At 39.6% G+C, this 17945-nt stretch overlaps 1 protein-coding gene and 2 non-coding genes across 4 annotated transcripts; 1 reads left to right on the top strand and 2 right to left on the bottom strand.

Annotated features, from left to right (window-relative positions):
• Positions 1–662: 662 nt before the first annotated feature.
• TIPIN (TIMELESS interacting protein) lies at positions 663–17584 on the bottom strand. Of its 2 annotated transcripts, none has more exons than XM_068554059.1 (8): positions 17509–17584; positions 12570–12710; positions 12367–12445; positions 12090–12165; positions 9241–9363; positions 8959–9022; positions 4155–4361; positions 663–1262 (listed from the first exon to the last, which is right to left on the bottom strand). In XM_068554059.1, exons 2-8 carry the CDS (start codon positions 12700–12702, stop codon positions 1072–1074), a joined length of 873 nt encoding a protein of 290 aa, XP_068410160.1. In that variant the 5' UTR covers positions 12703–12710; positions 17509–17584; the 3' UTR covers positions 663–1071. The 2 variants fall into 2 exon arrangements, with proteins under 2 accessions (XP_068410160.1, XP_068410164.1); XM_068554063.1 differs by lacking the exon at positions 17509–17584 and adding an exon at positions 17315–17493.
• On the top strand, positions 2625–2726 carry LOC137778409 (U6 spliceosomal RNA). Its single transcript, XR_011076873.1, has one exon. It is a non-coding gene; the product is annotated as a U6 spliceosomal RNA (small nuclear RNA).
• LOC137752647 (small Cajal body-specific RNA 14) lies at positions 8378–8514 on the bottom strand. Its single transcript, XR_011071248.1, has one exon. It is a non-coding gene; the product is annotated as a small Cajal body-specific RNA 14 (non-coding RNA).
• Positions 17585–17945: the final 361 nt, after the last annotated feature.

A 17945-nucleotide genomic window follows, 5' to 3' on the forward strand; every position in this document is an offset into this window, starting at 1 on the left:
CCCTTCCCACCCTCTCCTCAGATGATGAGTTGCACTGGACTTGCCCTTGCTGGAGACTTGTTACTTAGCACCATCGCTCTGCCAGTCTTCCCCCCAAAAAGCAACCTTCCCATGTCCTAGTTTGTAAAAACTAGCTTTGCCTTTCCCTCTCCCCCATGGGAACCTCCTGCCAAGAACCAGACCAACCTTTAAACTTGATTCTCAACGTGGTACTTTCTATCTGCAATTACCCCTCCACCGAGTTGATAAACTCAGGCAGGAAAAACTCCAATTAAGTCCTCCCACCATGTGGCCCTAACACTTCAGCCTCATATTCACCATTCCCAAATCTCTCATTTCCTAGATTTTCATTTCTATATTATTGTACATGTTCTTCCCAATCCTTGGCATCTCCACCGAATCCTCCCTACGTGCTCTGTGTTCCCCATTATACTTGCCAAGTTTCTCTCCAACTAACTAGTCAGTATGGTACCAAGGAGCATGTGAACTTCCATAGCACCTATGCAGGCCAGGCAATATATTAGCTTTTCACGTGACCCTTTAAGTATTAAAGTGACTCCTCAAAAGACATGTAAACACATATAACAACTGTGAACACTTTACCAAAAGTGTAAAGTGTAGAACTAAATAGCAATGAGAAAATTTTATAAAGCCTCTAGGGATAGTTTGTGAGCTTTTTATTTAAAAATAAAAGAACATTAGCATTTATTACATATTTACATCTTAAAACACCACCCAATTTAGTAAAAACAGGGCATTCAATGGCACACTAGCAGTGGAAGCTACTTATTAACTACCAATCATTTTTACAAGGTCATACCTATATAAAAATAAACACTAAGAATAAATAGACAACGAAAGTGAGTAAGAAACAAGTATAAATTATAAATAATACCAGATTTTAAACAGGAATCTATAAAAGTTTCACTATATATGGATTTTCACTCAAAGTAGGCAAAATGCATAGTCATCTCAAATTTGGAAGATAGCAAGTTAATAGATTTTCTCATTTGAGGCCTATCCAACCTCAGTAATATTTCTAGATGAAGCCTTAAGTTACTATTATATATTTTAAAAGGACTGGTCCAGTTGCATCTTCTCTATTTTTAATTCCTCCTCTTCATTTACAGTATTGGCAGCAGCAGCATTATGTGGATTGTCTAGAAGGTCTTTGTTAAATCCATTTGATTCTTCCTCCTTTTGCTCCTCACCTGTACTACCCTCTTCAGGTGTCTGTGTACTGGGTGTGTTCATTAACAAGTCTGCAAGAGAAATCATTATTATTCATTACAAGCACCTGATCCAATCTTACCTAATACAAACTTCTTCACAAGTTTAAACCAGTAGAGATGAAATCTACGATCACTTTAGTTAATATTAATTATAATAACTTTCTTCCAAATAAAGCCATTTTTATACATATATAAAATCCATTCAAAATGCAAGTCTTGAACTCAGACTTCTGAATCACAGTCAAATGCAACTGTTCTCATTTAAAAAATCACAACTACTAGAGAGAAGTTTTTAAAAATCAAATGTTCTTATGAGATATATGTCAAAGTGATCTACAGTAAAGAACATTTAAGATACTCATTTCTATTGAAAAATTTTAAAGTCATATAAATATCTTTTTTTTTTAATTTTTATTTTTTTTGGCTGCATTGGGTCTTTGTTGCTGTGCACGGGCTTTCCCTAGTTGTGGTGAGCGGGGGCTACTCCTCTCGTGGTGCACGGGCTTCTCATCGCGGTGGTCTCTCTTGTTGCGGAGCACGGGCTCTAGGGCGCATGGGCCTCAGTAGCTGTGGCACAAGAACTCAGTAGGTGTGGCTCATGGGATCTAGAGCACAGGCTCAGTAGTTGTGGCGCACAGGCTTAGTTGCTCCATGGCATGTGGGATCTTCCTGGACCAGAGATTGAACCCATGTCCCCTGCACTGGCAGGCGGATTCTTATCCACTACACCACCAGGGAAGTCCCCTAAAGTCATATATTATAAATAGAAGATGAGCCTTAAAATGCTTATTGCCACGTAAACTTTGATAATGACAGCAAGGAAGAACTGACATCAACAATAGTTGTATCTTCATTAAATTTTTCACAAGGTAGTATAAAACATCCATTTGTTAAGTTAAAAATTAAATTCATCCTGGACTTCCCTGGTGGCACAGTGGTTAAGAATCCTCCTACCAATGTAGGAGACACAGGTTCGATCCCTGGTCCGGGAAGATCCCACATGGCGCGGAGCAACTAAGCCCCTGCACCACAACTACTGAGCCTGCGCTCTAGAGACCACGAGCCTCAACTACAGAAGCCCGCACTCTAGGGCCCAAGTGCCGCAACTACTGAGCCCACATGCTGCAACTACTGAAGCCTGCGCATTCTAGGGCCTGCGTGTCCCAACTAATGAGCCCATGTGCTGCAACTACTGAAGTCCACGTGCCTAGAGCCCATGCTCCGCAACAAGAGAAGCCACTGCAATGAGAAGCCCGTGCACTGCAATGAAGAGTAGCCCCCGCTTGCTCCAAGCAGAGAAAGCCCGCGTGCAGCAACGAAGACCCAATGCAGCCAAACAAAAATAAATAAATAATTAAAATTTTTAAAAAAGAAACTTAAAAAAAAAAATTAATGCTCGCTTCGGCAGCACATATACTAAAATTGGAATGATAGAGATTAGCATGGCTCCTGTACAAGTATGACACAAAAATTCATGAAGCGTTCCATATTTTTAAGAGAGTCATGTACCACAATGTTCATTGCAGCACTATTTACAACAGCCAGGACGTGGAAGCAACCTAAGTGTCCATCGACAGATGAATGGATAAAGAAGATGTGGCACATATATACAATGGAATATTACTCAGCCATAAAAAGAAATGAAATTGAGTTATTTGTAGTGAGCTGGATGGACCTAGAGTCTGTCATACAAAGTGAAGTACGTCAGAAAAACAAATACTGTATGCTAACACATATATATGGAATCTAAAAAAAAATGGTTCTGATGAACATAGGGACAGGACAGGAATAAAGATGCAGATGTAGAGAATAGACTTGAGGACATGGAGAGGTGGAAGGGTAAGCTGGGACGAAGTGAGAGAGTGGCATGGACATATATACACTACCAAATGTAAAATAGATAGCTAGTGGGAAGCAGCCACATAGCACAGGGAGATCAGCTCGGTGCTCTGTGACCACCCAGAGGGGTGGGATAGGGAGGGTGGGAGGGAGACGCAAGAGGGAGGGGATATGGGGATATATGTATATGTATAGCTGATTCACTTTGTTAAACACCAGAAACGAACACAACATTGTAGAGCAATTATACTCCAATAAAGATGTTAAAACAAAAAAGAAAAAATTTAAATTCATTCTAACTGGAAAAAATCATAATAATACCACTGAATAATTTTCACTTGAGAATTCATTATTTTGGGTGAAACTTGTTTTACAACATGTAATCTTCACTACTTACTGTAATTCCTATTTTCCCATTTCAAAAGGAAAAAAACTGGATTGGAAATTGACAAAGATAAATGCGACTGTGCGTGCTTCATTCAAAACCAATTTGCAATTATTTTTAAATATAGTTTTAACAAACTTGTCTAGTTTCCAAACCCACAGTCTGTTTAAAAAACAGCAAATTTTAAGGCAGTTTTAAAAGAGACAAGGGAATCAACAAGAAATCAAACATGACAGCTCACAACAGAAGTGAAACGCTGCAATAAAAAGCATTTTTGGACCTATTCATGTCACAATAAATGGCTCTAAAGTCCTCAATGGGTACAGAGAATTTTATATGTTTAGGAAAGTACCACAATAATGTTTTAATTCTCATAAAGATAAAATTATATGTCACATGTTTTAAGGAGTCAGGGAAGAATATGTTTTCGAAAGATCCAGAATCAATTTTAAATGATTAAAACAATTTTTTAAGAGACACTCAGCTACCCAGAAAACCGTCCTGGACTCATATATTCTTTGAGGATTCCAGCTAGCTCTCACGCCCACTCTCTCTCAAATATACATAAGCTTAGTATACTATATCACATTTATCTATTCCTAGAGGTATTTTATTTTGGGGAAGAGTAAAGAAGTTAAAATTTCTAACATGCCCTTGGTATATTAATGGTAGCACATAAAATCCAGCATAAAATTTACCATTTCCTAGGGACTGACTATTACTCAGTAGCTTTGCCTGTCTTCTTTCCAAGGCCAGTTGTTTATTTCTCTCAATTCTTTGTTGTTGTTCTTCTGTTAGGCTTCTACTAGACTCAGAAGCGAACTTTGCACTTTCAGATGAGTTTGTCAGAAAGGGATCTAACTCGGTAGCAGTTACATCATGGCCATTATTTTCCCCTACTTCATCTGCAGTAGAAAAGAAAAAATTAGTACATCTGTAGTGTTAAACTAATTAGAAAAAGAGCTTATGCAGCTATTAACTGAAAACCAGTTTAAAGCAACAAGGTGCCAGACCTGAAGAAACAATTTGAGGTATGAGAATGTTACAAATACATGCTTGATTCAAACAAGTAGAAGGAATATTTATTAATCACTTTAAAGAGGCATTTTAAGTCAAATGGAATACTAGTTTAAAAACATGCATGAACAGAAAGCAAAAGTTCTTAGTTGCTACTAAAAGAACTTAAAGAATCCAAAGTATATCCTTGTTGTGTTTTTTATTTATTTATTTATTTATTTATTTTTGGCTGCGTTGGGTCTTCGTTGCTGCGTGCAGGCTTTTTCTCTAGTTGCGGCGAGCGGGGGCTACTCTTCCTTGCGGTGTGCGGGTTTCGCATTGCGGTGGCTTCTCTTGTTGTGGAGCACAGGCTCTAGGCGTGTGGGCTTCAGTAGTTGTGGCTTGCGGGCTCTAGAGCACAAGCTCAGTAGTTGTGGCACACGGGCTTAGTTGCTCCGCAGCATGTGGGATCTTCCCAGACCAGGGCTCGAACCCGTGTCCCTTGCATTGGCAGGCAGATTCTCAACCACTGCGCCACCAGGGAAGCCCTATCCTTGCTTTATATTAAAAACATTTTAGTAGCTTGCCATATTGTCTGTATGATACACAGTAATGATTTTATATAGGCTATTTTTTGTGTACGGTAAAACTGAGACACAAAGTGAAAAAGGGGATGAAATTTAGAGATCTGTGGACATATTTCCAAGTTAACTTTTTAAAAACTTCAGTGCTCTCTACATGATTAGTCTTAATAAATTCTTAAAGCCCTGTACACCTGTTATCTCAAAGTAGGATGTTCCTAAAATGATCCACAGGGTATGAAAAGTAAATACTAGATCTTCCATTTATATTTCATTTAAGAATTACGAAAAATTAAGTTTTACTAACTTATATTTAAAAGAAGAACTGGCAGTGACAAACTATCACTTATCCATATGACAGCTAATCATCTGGTCTCTAAGCTACCTTCAAGACAGCAAGCTCATACTGTGGAAGGGTGGAATTGGGTCCTCACTCATTTTTTAATTTCAGCATACTATGATACACAGCTAATTCTGACTACCCAGTTAAGCAAACTGACATACTATCTATTTTAACGAAAACAACCCTAACAAAATGCACAAGTGGTAGCTTTAAAAGATATTTGCGAAATAACAAAACACCTGTAGGTAGAAGATAACAGAAGTACAAGCAAGAACTAAGAAGATGGCAAAGCTGACACTTCACCTTCTCTCTGTATCATTCACATTATGGGGTTAAAAAAATAATAAATAACCTCATCAGATCTGACAAGTGGGCAAAAAAAAACTTCATATCACCAAGACCACCATTTGAAATATGAGTTTACAGTTACTCTTGTCCTATGTCCTATGTACATATTGTACAGTGAGGTATTAGCTAATGCCAGTAAAAACCATCACAACTAGCAAAACATTTAAAACATAAAGACAAACCAGTGAGGTTTAAAAATCATGTATTTAATCCAGCATTTTACAATCTAAGCCCCTTTTGAGGTTTCTTCCTTAATGGTGAAAGCCATACACTTCTCCCTCCTGATAAGGAAAAAAATGTGTCAAGAAACTAAAATAGGGGCTTCCCTGGTGGCACAGTGGTTGAGAATCTGCCTGCCAATGCAGGGGACACGGGTTCGAGCCCTGGTCTGGGAAGATCCCACATGCTGCGGAGCACCTGGGCCCGTGAGCCACAATTACTGAGCCTGCGCGTCTGGAGCCTGTGCTCCGCAACAAGAGAGGCCATGATAGTGAGAGTCCCGCGCACCACGATGAAGAGTGGCCCCCGCTTGCCACAACTATAGAAAGCCCTCGCACAGAAACGAAGACCCAACACAGCCATAAATTAATTAATTAATTAATTAAATTAAATTAAAAAAAAAAAAAAGAAACTAAAGTACATTCCTTTGTCAGGAAATATTGATGGAGTACATTTAGAAAACATTGCTGGAAAAGTTAAGAAACAAGTATTAGAACCAATTATGCAATATACAGGATTTCTAATATGCTTCGCCTTATAGGGCTTATAGGATTCTGAATTAATAGTAATGAAATACATAAAAAACTATTCAATATTCTTCTGTGAGCCATGAAAGGAAAGATCTCTTCAACAGAAAATGACCTCTTTAGTACAAACAATGTCTTACAGAATATCCATGTGAATATAACCACTTTTGACTAGGATAAAAGTGGCATTAAAAAAAATGAGAACCACACATGAAATTCATTCACTGCCACATTCATAGGCAAGCTATTGCGGCAAAGAAGCTAAAGCCAGAAATATTCAATGTGCTACAGGATGCCATCACTCTGGTACATATAAACTAACAGATAAACAAACTACATAATAATTAAAGGGAAATAAGAGCTATTTAAAAAAAGCATAGTGAAATCAGGAATGGGGCTGGGGGTCCAATTTTAACAGCGTGGTAGGGGAGACTTCACTGAGCTGACATTTGAAAACAGTTTGACGCGGGTGAGAGAGTTAGCCATGCAGATTTAGGGGCAGGAGGGAGGGCAAAGGACAGTGTTCAAGGCAGAGTGCAAAAGCCTTAAGACAGAAATATGCCTGGGAAGGCTCAAGGAACAGCTAGGACGCAAGTGTGGCTGAAGCAACGGAATAGTAAAGATACCGTCAGGGAGGCAAGAGGAATGGAATGAGGACACAAAAACAAGATTCTATAGGGCCAAGTAGGACAATATAAAGACTGTGGCTTTTACTTTGATTGAAATAAGGAGCCACTACAGGGCTTTGAGCAGAGGAATGACATGACGACACGTGCTAAAAATATAAAAATATAAAAGCTGACTAATTTTAAGTAAAACGATTGAAAAGGGGCAGATGAAAATTTGCTAGTAAACTTCAACAAAAGTCCTTGCACTGGTGAGTGAGAATGAAAGATGAATACCAAGATTTACTAAGTGCAGTTAATGATGCTCTACTTCCATTTGGGTTTACGCATCTTAGAAAGGTTAAAACTAAGATTTGGGAGAAAAAACTGAATCTACAACCAAACCTTCAAACCACTGATCAAAAAGTATTAGCCCAAAATTTTCGGTAAAAATTATTCAATAGAATATTCAATCATATTGTTCTTACTTTAAAACTGTAATGTTAAGATCAAAAATGTACATTATATATCGTATCAGTACAGCAGTACATGTATTAGAAAAATAAAATGTTCAAAACATTTTTACTGTTGTAGTGCCTCATGCAAAAGGTCTGGAGACTATTCTCTTAGGATACAAAGAAAACAGATTCAACAACAAACAAGGCTCTCTGATACAGGACTCCTCTATGTACCCTATACCGCAACTTGCCTGTAATTCCATGAATGGTGCCATGTTCATTTATGCCTCTGCATAAGTGGCTGCCTCTATCCAAAATCACCTCTGCCTAACCTCTACTGCTTATCATTCAAAGTACTTGTGATACCTCCTCTGTGAAGCTTTCCCCTCTCTTACCAAGCTTTCCCCTCCCTTAGGTAAAAGTAACTGTGTTCTCCTTTGCCCCGTACACTGTCCCCTGTTCATCTCCAATTACAGCACCTTGCAGACTACTGGCATGTTACTAGTTCACCGTCTGTTAGCCCATGAAGCAAGGGGTCTGATCGCATTCATCTTTATCCCTGAACCTTCAGCACATAGTACGCAGCTCAAAAAGTTCGATGAATAAGCTAACTGACCCAGTAGTATATGTTGTGGGATTTAGACTGTAATAACTAATTCCTTTCCATCTATCAAATCCCATGCCATCAATTCGTACCATACCTTACCAAATAATTAAATCTTGGATTATTTAAATCACAATCCTTCACACTTTTAAAAGCAGTTTATAAATAACTTTGGGGGATTCTATATGGAGCCTGTATTTTCTGCTACATCTATTAAATTTTTTAAAAACAAAAAACAAACATGTATGGAGCCATCGCACAGAAAATCTGGTAACTATACAGACCCTGTCGGCAGGAACCATATGTTTTGATGTGTGTGACTGCCTATGGTTGGCATTGTACAACTAACAAATGCAACCAATACCAGGAACAGTCACATAGGTCTAATTAAAATCCTATATACAAGAGCTGTACTCTTGTGTGAGACGTGACCTATTTCATCATCAAATTGTTCTGCCTAATTTCTCAGAGCCACTTTTTTATAATGGTGGACATGTATATGAACACTGTATCTTGTCATATATTTTTATTAGCAAGCACTACAAAGGATCAATGCGTCATCATCATGAGTTCTCAAAAGCTCATGTTCTGTGGCTAAATATATTTTACATCTCTTAATGGCATACCACCATGTCTTTAAGAAACAAATATCATGCACAACATTCTAGATGTACCAAGGCATCTTAACTCATTCCTATTTACTGTACTTTAATTATATACTCAAAATAGACTAAGAACCCAGTCCTGTAACACTGCCTACCCCAACTAGATCCATTTCTAAAAGCAAAATTATTATAAAGTAGATAAACCTATATTCTTACCTTTATTGCTAACAAAATCTTCATGTAAAATAGGGAGATCAAGTCGAATTTGTTTTAAACAGGTCTGAAAATAAAAAACACTTTTATATTTTCACTTAGATTTGGGGGAAAACGGTCATTGATTTTATTATTAGTTTCAAAAAAAGTTGTTCAAATAGCTACTATTAATTTTCCTTCTCTCTACTAAGACTGAAAATGAAGACCCCAAAGAGCTACTTAGCCTCACTAATCCTTATACAATTTAGCATTGTGAATGATATTCATAATAATCTCAACACCTACCTGAACTTCTTTTTTATTTCCCAGATATTCAACTCTGTCAATAAAATCTTCAAATTGCAGTTTAGGGAACAGCCTATGCGCCCAGTGCTCCATGTGTCTGATTACTGTCTTCAAGTCCTCAGCCTGGAACATAAAAATAAAAATGCTAAATAGAAGACTCATTCTCACAACTGACCTTGTCAGCAGATTTTAGAACTGAATAAGAGTACCAAAGTCACTGGTGTCCTTTTATATTTATAAGGTTAATAAAGAAACTTTAAGAAGAAAAGTATTTATCAAGGGCTTAGAGCAGGTGTCCCCAACCCCGGGCCGGGGACCAGTCCACGGTGTGTTAGGAACCGGGCCGCACAGCAGGAGGTGAGCAGTGAGCGAGCAAGAGAGCGAAGCTTCATTTGCCGCTCCCCATCGCTCACATTACCGCCTGAACCATCCTCCACACCCCACACCACCCCTCGTCCCCCGGGGAAAAACTGTCTTCCACGAAACCAGTCCCTGGTGCCAAAAAGGTTGGGGACTGCTGGCTTAGAGGACTGCAGTCTAACAGCACTGGATAGATTTTTAAACATCAGAGGAAAAAAGAAACCCAGTATGAAAACTTAATAAAAGTTAAAAGATAATCACATGTGTCTTTTCAGACCTATAAATACTTGAAAATAAACTTCAATAAAACATGGCAAGATATCTTTTAGAAATAACTACACAAACTGACAGGTCTCTAAATGATGTACAGAAAGCACTGAGAATCAGCTCTGTGAAAATATATTCAGAAATCCCAAGGGCAAAGTACCAAAGACTAGCAACAACAGTGTAAACATTCTCAGACCACAATACCTCTCTATATTTGAAATTTCAATTTAACATTAAAAAAATTTTTTAATGAAAATGAAAAACAAAGTTTAATAAACTGGAGTAATAAATGAAAAAAGTTCCAAATTCCTGATTTCACTGTACAATATTTTTACATTTTCTTATAGTATTTTAAAATAGGAGACTGGTTAAAAGCTCTGGATCAGACTGCATAGATTCAAATCTAAATTCTACCACTTAATAGCTGTGTGACTTTGAACAAATCACTTTACCTCTGTGTGCCTTTTTCTTCATGAATAAAACGAGAATATACATACCTCATTGGGTTGTTAGGAGGATTAAGTAATACAAGTAAAGTGCCTGACACAAAACAAGTCCTCAAATGTTGGCAATTATTGTTTGTGGTGCTATTTGACCTTGTCTAAGAAGCTAATGGTTAAAACAATCAACTCTACCAATAACTCAATATGTAATGCTGAGAACATAATGTCATTTCATTCTCATTCTGATAAAGATAAAAGTTCTTTCAAAAGTTCTATCATCGGGCTTCCCTGGGGGTGCAGTGGATAAGAATCTGCCTGCCAATGCAGGGGACACAGGTTCGATCCCTGGTCCAGGAAGATCCCACATGCCACGGAGCAACTAAGCCTGTGCGCCACAACTACTGAGCCTGCACTCCAGAGCCCACGAGCCACAACTACTGAAGCCCACGCGCCTAGAGCCCGTGCTCCGCAACAAGAGAAGCCACTGCAATGAGAAGCCCGCGCATCACAACGAAGAGTAGCCCCTGTTTGCCGCAACTAGAGAAAGCCCGCGTGCAGCAACGAAGACCCAATACAGTCAAAAATAAATAAATAAAATAAAATTTTTTTTTAATTTAAAATAAAAGTTCAATCACCTATGACCATTTTCCAGTTGTTGGGGTAGCTGATCAGCCACCTCACAATATCACATTAGACCCAAGGGACAGAGAAGAGAAATACCTAAATACAGTGTGAAGTCCCAAGTCATACATGGAGAGAAAAGCATCCAGGATTCAGCTTCGTTAGAAAATAGTAGAATTTTCAAAGGCAAAGTACAGAAGACTAGACAAACTCAGAGCCCAACCTCACCCAGTGAAGGAACACAAAATATTTATCCTTCGTATAAGTTTATTTATCTTTTAAAGTACTTATTATGAAAATGATGAAGACGTCATAAATTCAAAGCACCAATTCATCACTACTACCTGAAAATTTCAATAAGAGCAATGAATTAACCAAGCGGGGCATGGTTTTAAAAATCTTGATTTATGTTTAGTTCTGTGGCAAAATAGGACACAGGCTTATATTCTCCCTTCCTGTCCACCGAAACTAAGCAACTGTACTACAATTTTTCAGCCTCCCAGGTTTGAAATCTTGGGATTAATTTTTACTTTTGTACCTCCCAATCACCTCCAAGTATTATATGTTGTTCATCCCTCTACTATTACCCTATCCAGGCTATTTTACCTCATTCCGCTGGTAGTGAAATAGCCTCTGAATTGCTGTCTGCCTCCAGCTGCTTCCCTGTTTCCAACTATCCTGAATACCACACCAAGATCATGTTCATGCTGTGTTAATGCTACTCTAGCTGGGCCCTGCAATGGAAAGTCAAAGCTCTGCCCTTAACCACTGGCAGTGGAGGCTTACAACTCTAAAACTCAGTTTCCTTCACTAGATAATGGGACCAACACCTACCCCAGAGGTTGATAATTAAAGAATATAATTGAAAATACTTCATAAACTGCAAAGCTCTACAAAGATTTCATCTGCAAAAAATTGTATCTGCACGCTACATGATTCAAAGAGAATTTTTAAACGTACAGTTGTGCAGAGATTTACAGTTCCTAAATGTCTTCAAATAGTGTCCTTTCTACTACATCATAGTTTCTAAAGAGATATGATGATGAATGATGGTATCTGTGAAACATTCTAAGATTCCTAAGAACATGATAATGGGCCCACAGTCTTATTGATATTTTAAAAAACAAAGGTCTAAAATAAAAATCAGACATTTCTTACCTCATGACCTTTACCTTTGAATTTTGCCTTATCAAACACATGCCTTAATGCTGGAAGCCCTCTCTCTGAAATTAATCTGTGAATAGAAATATGTTTTAAATTTCAAGTTTGCTAAAGCCATCAAGGCCCAACCAAGACCATAAGAAGAAAAAAATATTAACTACTGAACTGAGAAAAATGTCTGATCTCCAAATCATCCCAACCAAAAGCTTGTAACATAAGAGGGAAAAAATGACGGAAAGAAAAGTATAAATATTTAAGGAAATAGTAAATGTACCTCTCAGCATTCAGCTTGGGTATATTCCTTTTAACTGTTCTCTTTGGAGGTACAGGAACACGTGCTCCTCTCCCTAACTCTGGTGAAATATACCAAGATTTAATATTACTTAAGTAACTTAAGCCTCATTTATAAAATGTATCATTTCTAAGCTGTTAGATGGATAGCTGAACATGGACACCACTTTGGAACCCTATACAGACCTTCTTCAGGTTCAGCTCCTTCACCATCTTCTCTCCCTGGAGAGGCTGGAGGTGGGAATGGAGGAAAAGTTTCATCTTCTATATGCTCATAATCTGGTAGGTCAATCAAGCCATTCTCCTGTGGTTCTAGCATCTTTTCCTCTAGGGGGGAAAAAAAGTAAACATGTTTATGCATCCAAGTAGTCTTCTTATTACACAGTTAAGTTCCACTTGCAGCAAAATGCATGTGCTTCAGTCAGTTAAACCATATTTCAAACTCACACATCATGAACTAAAGTGAAGAAGATAACAACAGTTATGGAAAAAAGAACAAAGTTAGAAATTAGAAGAACTGAGTTCTAATGTAGACCCTACCACTAAATAACTATATGATTTTGAGCAAATCATTTTACCTCAACTGTTGAGTTTCCCCACCATAAAATGATGATTTTAACTTTTCAGAGGGTTTCAAACTGTGGTCCAAAGGGGTGTGAAATAGGCAGGGTACAATACCTCAACCCCACTTCAACCAGAGAAGCTTTTAAAAATACTGTTGGGAATTCCCTGGTAGTCCAGTGGTTAGGGCTCTGTGTTCTCACTGCTGAGGGCCCGGGTTCAATCCCTGCTCCAGGAACTAAGATGCCATAAGCTGTGCGGGGGGGCCGAAAAAGGAAAAATAAAAATAAAAATACTGTTTACATACTGGTTTTCTAGTAAGGTTTCCCTTGCAGAAATGGAAATAATCCTTAAGTTGGTAACTTGAAAGAATGCTTTTCAGTACCATCTTACTTGACCTCTCAGAAACATCTGACACTTTTGATCAGTTCCTTTTTCTGGAAAAGTGTTTTTGTTGACTCCTGAAACACAGTACTCAACTGGCTTTCCTCCCTTCCTGGACACTCCTCCTGGATCTTCTTTGCAGATTCATATTCCTCTAGCCTGGTCAGTTAGTATCCAAGACTTCATCCTAGGCCCTCTTCACTCAGTTATGCACATGGCTCTAATTTATAGATGACCCATTAATTTTTTATCTCCACCTGAGCATCAAATCCGAGCTCTAAATCCCTACTTCTCATTTTACAGCTCTAAAATTTCTCTAAGGCACCTATAACTCATCATGTATAAAACCAGCCTTCTAAATTTTCCCAATTCAATGAATGACACATATCCAGCTCTATGTCAGAAACCTGCAAGTCATCCTTAACACTTCATTCCCCCATCCTAAATACCCTGTCCATTTTACTTCCAGATTATCCCTTGAGTCTGTCTATTTCTCCCTATTTCCACAACCACTTCCTAACACTTCTTGCTTGGATTACTCCATTACTCCTATCCTTTTTGCCCTTTCAATCCATTCTCCATATTACAGCTAAACTGAACCTTTGGAAATGTCAAGCTGATCACATTACTGCTAGGCTTAAATACTTCAATGGCTTCCTACTGCTCTTAGGATAATGATAAAACTCCCAAGGCCCTGCAGGGTTTAGCACTTTCCTACTTCTCCAGACTTACTTCACACCATTCTCCATGCTTTTTCTTTCTATCCCTCAGGCCACTAGACCTTTACAAAAGCTGTTTCCTATCTTGAAGGCTCCTCCCTGACTCCTAATCTCTTTCAGATCTCAACCGTCACCTCAGAAAAGTCTCCCCCAGTTTTCCTAAATTAAATCCTCCTATAACAAGCATTCAAAATGTCAAGTACAAGTTTTGTAGCACTTACCCAGTTCCAATATTAGGCTCTATTTGTATGATTATTTGATTAATGTCTGTCTCCCACAATAGACTGTAGCTCTAAAAGGGCAATGACAAGGTGGGTCTCGGTGCTCCTCTACTGTAGCCCCAAAACTGATATACAGCCAGTGCTCAAGAAATAGTTGTTGATCTTGGTCCTCCCAACTTGAACTAGCAGAAAACCTGGGCAGTTCTACAGCCCCAAAGGAGGGCACACCTCCTAACACCGACTTCAAATGTGGCCAAGAGGGAAATGCACAGGGAAGGGGCTCCTGGAGGGCAAGGCTGGGACCCTGGAGGAGGGGAACAAGGGGGTGGCCCCAGAGAACAGAACTGAGGTGGCCAATTGAGCTTTCTCATTTCACTGCCAGGGCAGGTAGCCCAGGAATCCTCACTATCCATGTGTTTCCTGAATTCAGATAGTGAGAATTATTTTTAGTGAGTTCAGGTCATGGGTAGTGTAATGCATTATCCAAATCTATCAGATTCCTGAGTTTGGGATAACATGAGAGTTCATGAAGGAAAGATATCTCAAAAAATTATCTGAATCTGTTCAGTTCCTGAGTTTATGGATAGGGAGAGTTCTGATGGCAATGATACTTGTAATTTCTGTCTAGCAGGATTTAATAACTGCAATGGGCCACTAAAAAAAGAAAGAAAGAATTTGGTTTTTTGGGGTTTTTTAAAATATTTATTTATTTATTTGGCTGTGCCGGGTCTTAGTTGCAGCACGTGGGATCTTCGTTGCTGTGTGTGGGACCTTCGTTGCGTCATATGGGGTCTTCAGTTGCGGCATGCGGGATCTTTAGTTGCAGCATGCAAACTCTTAGTTGCGGTATGTGGGATCTAGTTCCCTGACCAGGGATCAAACCTGGGCCCCCTACGTTGGGAGCGCGGAGTCTTAGCCACTGGACCACCAGGGAAGTCCCAGAAATAACTGTTGAATGGAGGAATGAAGAATTCCAAAGCTTCCCCAAAACTGTAAAACTACTGGAGCTAGAGGATCTCCAAAGTCTCTCCAATTCTAAACTTCCAAGACCACAAGTACATAAAAACAAAACAAAGTATCAACCATAGGTTTTCAAAATTGGAAAGGCAGTTAAAGGTCATATTGAAGTTCCTTTGGTTAGGTAAAAATGAAAAACACATTTTTCATTTTTACCAAGAAATTTTTTGAACAACATATTCACCATTTTGTTCCACTACCTTCTGCCATTTTCCAGGTAACTTCATAATTCCATCTTCCCAAAACTTTTTATCCTTTTGAGCAAAGAACTGTTCCAGGTGCTTTTTACAGTCTTCCAGGGAATTGAAATTTTTTCCATTAAGAGAATTTTGTAAAGACTGAAATAAATGGAAATCCAAAGGTTCAATGTCTGGTGAATACGGTGGATGAATCAGAACTTCCTAGCCAAGCTGTAACAGTTTTTGCCTGGTCATCAAAGAAACATGCAGTCTTGTGGTATCCTGATGGAAGATTATGCGTTTTCCATTGACTAATTCTGGACTCTTTTCGTCAAGTGCTGCTTTCAGTTGGTCTAATTGGGAGCAGTACTTGTTGGAATTAATCTTTGGTTTTCCGGAAGGAGCTCATAATGGAGGACTCCCTTCCAATCCCACCATCTACACAACATCACCTTCTTTGCGTGAAGACCAGCCTTTGGTGTGGTTGGTGGTAGTTCATTTCCCTTTCCCCACGATCTCTTCCATTCCACATTATTGTACAGTACCCACGTTTCATCGCCCATCACAATTTGTTTTAAAAACGGAACGTTTTCTTTACGTTTAAGTAGAGAATCACATGCAGAAATATGGTCAAGAAGGTTTTTCGCTTAACTTATGTGGAACCCAAACATCAAAGCGCTTCACATAACCAAGCTGGTGCAAATGATTTTCAACGTTTGATTTGGATATTTTGAGTATGTCTATCTCCCACATGGTATAACTTTGATTGTTCTCAATTAATGTCTCGATTTGATTGCTGTCGACTTCACCTGGTCTACCCGACCGTGGAGCATCGCCCAGCGAGAAATCTCCAGCACGAAACTTCGCAAACCGCTTTTGACACGTTCGATCAGTCACAGCACCTTCTCCATACACTGCACAAATCCTTTTCTATGTTTCAGTGGCATTTTTACCTTTCTTGAAATAACAAAGCATAATTATGCCAAAAGTGTTGCTTTTTTTCTTCCATCTTCAATATTAAAATGGCTACACAAAAATTCACCAATTTTGATAAGTTTTTTTTAAAATGCACGTTGATATTTCATTGTTTCAAATGAAGTGAAAGACAACTAAGAAGCGCTACTAGAGCCAGCTTGCAGAAAAAACGAACGAACTTTTTGGCCGCGCTCTATCAATAGTTAAGCCTCTGGGAAGAAATAGGGCTCACACCTTTGAGGCCAACAGGGAGCTATGAATGAGATAACAGGGCACAAACTATATTAAATGTAACGATGCAATGCAAGGAACCAGCCAAGCCTGGGGTAGGACTTGTCAGTAAACTTGTAGTGAATAAGATAGCTCTGTCTTTAACTTCTTGACAATGGTTGCCTAGTCTCTTTTTAGACATTTGTGAAGGTCTCTTCACTTCCTCCTCTAGTCCTCAGACTCGCAGAAGAGTGAAGGTAACAAAGAAATTTAATATCCAAATTCGTTCCCAGACCCTTAGGTGTCCAATGTCCAACTTTTTCTAAGTCACCAAAACAGAAGTCCCTGTCGCCAGGAAGTCCTACCAAACTGACCCGACGACCTCCTTGCTACCCAGCCCTAAAACCACAAAACTTCCCATCCCATCCCTCTTCTCCGACCTCCCCTCATCCTCGCTCCCCTGTCTGTCCTCTCACTTCAACCACGTTCATTCATTCATTCAACATTCACAGGACGCCTCCAGTGTTTAGAAGCCCCGGTACAGAAACTGGAGATATAAAGATGTATCTGACACACGTTCCCTTTCACTAAAAGGCCTGGTTTAGAGAGAGACAGACCCGAAACGTAAACAAGAAGTAAAAGCGCCGGCCCTGGTCCCCACCGACCTCCTCTCCGCACAGGTCGCAGCCGGTCAGGCCTCCCTTCCTCTCCAGTCCCGATCAGCCCAGGTCCATCTCAGTCATGTCCTCCTGCTTCCTCACTCCCTCCTTGCGACTTCCTGGCATCCCCGCTCCCCAGCCTGACTCCCTCGGCCAGCTCTCCCCTTGGGAACTTCACTCTCCCGCCAGCCCGCTCTCACCTCGAGCAGATTGCAGCACCCACAGCACAGAGCTCCGCGCGGCCGGGAAACCGTGTATCTCGCGAGACTCTCGCGAGAAGAGTCCTTGGCTTTTGGCGCCAAAAGCCTGGGCGGTGCCTACCGGACCCGCCTCTCCCAGGTCCCGCCCACCCACGTCTATCCCCACCTTTCGGGCGTCCGACCCATCCCACACTGCTTTCCCTACCGCTTCCGCCCTCCCGAATTCTTCCGAGGAGTTTAGTCCCCTTGTCCGCGTAATGTTCGTGTTCGTCGTGCTCTATGTACTTCAGACTTTGGAAGTAGATCTCAGGTTTTTAGAAAACTGGGTTGTGGATGGAATATGAAGGATGGAGGCAAACAGAATTTGATGAGAAACTACCGATTCTTCAGAGTTACTAACAAAATTCCTTGAACATAAGAGTTCTATTAATATTTGA

This window comes from Eschrichtius robustus, chromosome 1, assembly GCF_028021215.1.
Source record: "Eschrichtius robustus isolate mEscRob2 chromosome 1, mEscRob2.pri, whole genome shotgun sequence".
In the NCBI taxonomy this organism is placed as follows: domain Eukaryota; kingdom Metazoa; phylum Chordata; class Mammalia; order Artiodactyla; family Eschrichtiidae; genus Eschrichtius; species Eschrichtius robustus.